Raw genomic sequence first — 5,704 nt, forward strand, 5'->3', positions numbered from 1 at the left:
TTCATCCAATGCCCATGTTTGCACATGGCATACATACTCTCAAATGATAGGTAACTACCCAAACATGAGGGTTTTGAATCCCTTCATCCTTGCACGCATTCAGAGAATTACTGTCACATGGTGGGGCAAGCAAGGCAAGCCTCCAGTTAGTGTTTCCTCAGGAGATGCCTTACATACTTTTGGACACTCTGTTTGGATTGATTCATACCCACATAGGATTCTAGGTTCAATTCATAAAGGTACGGGTGACCAGATGCTGTGGATCGATGGCTGTTTAATCAGGGAACCTAAGCAGATGAATTCAAGGGTTTCAACAAGTGGGCTTTTCTATGCACTTAGGTGTGTGATGTGTTTTCGACATGTGATTCACGGCTAGACCTTGAAGTGTTCACATTATTGAGTAGTGGCTGAAAAATGGCTGGCATACTGGGGGCACAAGTTGCCTTTAAAGACGAGTCAGGAAGCAAGATAATGAAGGGAGACATGGCATGTAATGGCCACATGCCCGTCTTCAGCTCTAAAGTAGAAGTGAATGCATTTGAAGAACAGCGTTTGCATAAGAACACTTCTTTGGAGATGCTTAACCTAGAGGAGGCATTTTGTGCTTTGGAGCATAGGGGTTTTCCACCTTCAATAGATGACTTTATCAGCATCTTGGAGAAGTGCAGAGAAAGGAAAAGTCTTGTGCATGCTAAGCTTGTGCATAGGCATATATGTGTCAATGGATTGGAAACGCATTGTGCATTGGGGAACCATCTAGTCCCTCTGTTTGTGAAATGTGGAAGCGTGCTTCACGCTCAGCAGGCTTTCCGCAATTTGATTCGTCGAAATGAACATTCTTGGACGTCTCTCATACAAGGGTATATTGAATGTGGGGAACCTGTAAGGGCCCTGGAGCTGTTTCAAAAGATGCAAGAGGATTGTGTAGATCCTAGTATGTACACTCTCATGGTTGTACTGAAAGCTTGTGCTAAGCTCAAATGTGTGGGAAAAGGGCAAGAGATACACTGTGAGATTGTCAAAGAAGAGTTTGAAAGAGATGCTTTTATCAGCAATACATTGGTGGACATGTATGCCAAATGTAGCTCACCTGCAGAAGCGCGAGCTGTGTTTGACAAGATGCCGCTTCGTGATGTCGTCTCATGGAATGCACTGCTTGCAGGCTATGCTGATGGTGAGGAAGCTCTGAGTTATTTGGAGGACATGCGAGGTGAGGGTGTGTCTCCTAATGCTGTGACACTTGTGTGCATCTTGAAAGCGTGTGGCAGCATAGGAGATATCAACAAGGGACAAGAGCTGCATGCTGAGATCCTTCAAAAGGGTTTTGAAAAGGATGTGTTTGTCAGCAGCGTTGTGGTGGACATGTATTCCAAATGTGGTTCCTTCGCTGAAGCACAAGAGTCTTTTGATAAGCTTCCAATCCATGATGAAGTCTCATGGACATCACTGATTTCTGGGTATGCTGAGCTTGGGCTCAGTGAGGAAGCGCTAAAATGTCTGCAGAAGATGCAATTGGAGGGCATACCCCCAGATGCTGTAGCCTTTGTTTGTGGTCTGAAAGCTTGTGCAAATGGAGGAGACATAGATAGGAGCTGGGAGTTACACACTGAAATCATCAAAGAAGGATTTGAAAGCGATCTCTCTATTGGCAGTGCATTGGTGGATATGTATGCGAAATGTGGCTCACTTGCAGAAGCTCGTGGAGTGTTCTATGCGTTGCAACTTCAAGATGTAGTCTCATGGACAGCACTAATTGCGGGGTATGCCGAACATGGGCTGGGTGCGGAAGCATTAAATTGTGTGGACCAGATGCAGCAGGACGGGGTTTCTCTGAATGCCACCACGTATGTTTACAGCTTGAAAGCTTGTGGCAGTATTGGAGCCATTGAAAGGGGCCGAGAATTGCATGTTGAGATCTCGAGAAAAGGATTGAAAAAGGACCTTTTTGTGGCTAACTCTTTGTTGGATATGTATGCAAAATGTGGATCTTTTGCAGAGGCACAAGAAGTTTTCGATGAGTTGCCGGCTCGAAATGTGATCTCTTGGAACACACTGATGTCCGGGTATGCTGAGCAAGGGCTTGGTGAGGAGATGCTGTATTGTTTACAACAGATGCAATCAGAGGGCATGTCGCCTACGGCCATCACATTTACTTGCAGCTTGAAAGCCTGTTGCACCTTGAGAGATTTAGAGAGGGGCCAAGAACTTCATGCTGAGACTGCTAAAGAGGGGTTTGAAAATGATCCTTTTATTGAAAATACTTTGGTGGATATGTATGCCAAATGCGGTTTTTTTGTAGAAGCACAAGAACTGTTTGAGGAGCTTCCAATTCAAGATGATGTCTCATGGACTGCACTTATCTCTGGGTATGCTGAGCATGAGCTCGGTGAGGAGGCATTGACATCCTTGGAACAGATGCAGTTGCAGGGTGTGTCTCCAAGTGATGCCACGCTTGTTTGCAGCTTAAGAGCTTGTAAGCATTTAGGGGCTATAGACAAGGGCAGGGAAATACATGCCATGATCGCCAACGAGGGTTTTGAAAGAAACACTTTTCTTAGCAACACATTGGTAGATGTGTATGCAAACTTTGGCTTGCTCCTAGAAGCACAGGATGTGTTTGATGAGCTGCTGGTGCGGGATGTAGTCTCGTGGAATGCTCTGAGTGCAGGGTATGCTGAGCACGGTCTTGAGGAGGAAGCGCTCAACTGTTTGCAACAGATGCAATTGGAGGGTGTGTCACCAGATGCTGTCACCTTTGTTCGCTGTTTGATAGCATGCAGCAGCATAGAAGCTATTGATGGGTGCCAAAATTTACATAGTGAGATTGTTAAAGAGGGTTTTGAAGGTGTTTCTTTTGTTGGCAACACATTGGTGGATACATATGCTCAATGTAATCTCCTTGCAGAAGCACAGGAAGTGTTCAGCCACCTGCCGGTTCAAGATGTGGTGTCATGGAATGCACTACTTGCAGGGTATGTTATATGTGGGCATTGGGAGCAAGTGATGCACTCTCTAGAACAAATGCAACTGGAGGGTGTATCCCCGAATGCTGTCACATTTGGTTGCAGCCTAAATGCTTGTGGCAACATAGGTAGTGGCAGAAGAATACACTCAGACATTGTCAAAGTGGGATTTGAAAGCTACTACTCTGTTGGCAATAATCTTATAGATATGTATGCAAAATGTGGCTCACTGGCAGAAGCAAAGGAAGTTTTTGATAAGCTGACTGCTCAAGATATAGGTTTGTGGAACACATTTATCACAGGGTATTTGGAACACAAGCTTGGCGAGGAAGTGCTGAACTGTGTAGACAACATGCAGCTGGTAGGGGTGTCCCCCAATGCTGTCACATTTGTGTGCAGCTTGAAGGCTTGTTTTAACTTAGGAGACTTGGACAAAGGCCGGTTTATACATACTGAGATTATCAAAGGGGGTTTCGAAAGAGATCATTTTGTTGGCACCATGTTGGTGTACATGTATGCCAAAAGTGGAGACTTTTTAGAAGCATGGAAACTATTTGATCAGCTTCTGGTTCCAGATGTTGTCTTGTGGAACACACTTATTGCAGGATATGTGGAACACGAGCTTGTTCAAGAAGCTCTGCTTTTCTTGGATAAGATGCAAGTAGAAGGGGTGCTTCCAGATATCATTTCCTGGAACACACTGCTTCTGGGCTTTGCCGAGCAAGGAGAAAGGATGGCCTTTGTGCTTTATAGGAGAATGCAAGAGCAAGGCCTGTTACCAAATAATACAACTTTCATGAGCATTTTGAAAGCGTGTGGTAGCAGCAACACCCTAGCACTTGGACAACAAGTTCATGCTCAAATCTCCACATTTGGTGAAGTTGAGGTGAGTGAAACAAACATGACTAGTGCTCTCATTGACATGTATTGCAAGTGTGGTAGCACGGACAATGCACAGCAGGTGTTTGATGCCCTGCATACAAAGGATCTTGTGAGATGGACATCTTTGATCACCGGATATGCTAGACTAGGGGAGAGTGAGCTTGTATTCTCTTCATTTGAACGAATGATTGAGGAAGGTATGCAGCCAGATGGGATTACATTTCTTAGTGTTCTCATGGTATGCAGTCATGCAGGTCTTCTACATAAGGGCCAGAAATATTTGGAGTCCATGAGAAAAGAGTACGGCATTACTCCAACCATCAAGCACTACAATTGTATGGTTGATCTTTTCTGCCGGGCTGGTCTGCTGAAAGAGGCCAAGGAAATGGTGGAGAAGCTGCCATTTCAACCGGATCTTGTGACATGGAGAACCATACTGGGCGCTTGCCGCAAGTGGGGTAATGTAGAGCTTGGTAGGCAGGCCTTTGACCATGCAGTGAGTCTCGATGAAAAGCACCCAGCAGTGTTGATTTTGATGTCCAACATCTATGCAGACGCTCACATGTGGGAGGATGTGAAGAAGATTGAAGTGATGAGAGCAAATATTCGAGCATGGAAGGATCCAACGAAGAGTTCAATCGAAATTGGTGAGTTTGTGCATACGTTTGGCATGGGAAACATAACGTCTTCTCAGAGGAAATATCTACTTGAAAGGCTAAAGCTTACACGTGCCAAATTGGAGGAAAAAGTTGTACCAGTAAGTGGTCCCATGTTACAGCACATAACTGACAATATAGTGGAAGATGACAACACCTCATGTGGTCACAATGAGAAGATTGCAATCGCATGTGGCTTAATGAATACCTTGGAGGGGACACCTTTACGTGTTGTCAAAAATCTCCGGGTTTGTGATGATTGCCATGTTGTAATTGCACTTATTTGCAAGGTAGAACAACGAATGATAATTTGCAGAGATTCAGTTCACTTTCATTTGTTCAAGGATGGAAGGTGTTCTTGCAGAGACTATTGACAATGCTAGTGCATGCAGACTCAACAACTTTTCTCTATGACAATCGGAACTTATTCAGAAGGGAAAACCTTCACAACATAGAGACACAATCATAGGTGCAAGCTGGTATGTTAAGGGTTGTGCATCCTACGCAGATGCATGCATGATAGTGCTCTGGATGTGCAAGTGGTTCATGCAAGCTATTGTTAAAGCCTTAACAAGGGTACAAACATCACAATGTGATGATTCCATGGTTTTCGTGCATGATCTATATGATGTGGGTGTGCTGCTTGCCATACCTGGCCCTCAACCATTACTAGGTCCACCGAGATGGCACTCAAAAGATGACAGAATTGCTCTCAGTAGAAGGCACACTGAATTTTTTAGTCTCAAGTTCTTGTGGAGATAATGCATGCCTAATGAGCTTGAGAAAAATGTATCTAAATTTGAGAGAACTGCTTGAATTTTTGGTTTATTAGCATGCACCTTGGATGATCATGCCCTCACTTAGAAGGGTGGAGGTAAAGAAAACCAATGTAAAGCAACAAACTTCTATGTAAAGACGTGACTCGGGTGCAAGAGGGCTTGGGTGAGAGAGAAGCTCTGAAGCACCTTGCAAGTGCCTGGATTAGAGAGCACCTCGTTGGTGGCTTAAGAATGGTTCCATTTGTAAGAAGGCATCTTCATCAAATGTGTGATCGTCAAGGACAAACATCTTGGCTACATCATTTTACATGGAACCAACCTGGAGGGACGGAAGATAAGAAGATTTTGAGTCCAAATTGTGGTGTATATGTATCTGCATGCATTACAAGATTAGAAGGCACTGTTTTTGGGAGTGCTATGGACT

General features: G+C 44.4%; 1 protein-coding gene across 1 annotated transcript; it reads left to right on the forward strand.

Annotated features, from left to right (window-relative positions):
• Positions 1 to 414: 414 nt before the first annotated feature.
• LOC147620746 (pentatricopeptide repeat-containing protein At3g03580-like) lies at positions 415 to 4,875 on the forward strand. The gene has a single exon (XM_086825349.1). The coding sequence runs from the start codon at positions 415 to 417 to the stop codon at positions 4,873 to 4,875; it is 4,461 nt and encodes a 1,486-aa protein (XP_086681475.1).
• Positions 4,876 to 5,704: the final 829 nt, after the last annotated feature.

The sequence above is a fragment of the Cibotium barometz genome, chromosome 31 (assembly GCF_041138505.1).
Source record: "Cibotium barometz isolate CiBa-2024 chromosome 31, ASM4113850v1, whole genome shotgun sequence".
In the NCBI taxonomy this organism is placed as follows: Eukaryota; Viridiplantae; Streptophyta; class Polypodiopsida; order Cyatheales; family Cibotiaceae; genus Cibotium; species Cibotium barometz.

What these genes read in the sequence shown, in the direction of transcription:
- LOC147620746 (XM_086825349.1), top strand. Translation starts at nt 415, where the DNA reads ATGGCTGGCATACTGGGGGCACAAGTTGCCTTTAAAGACGAGTCAGGA.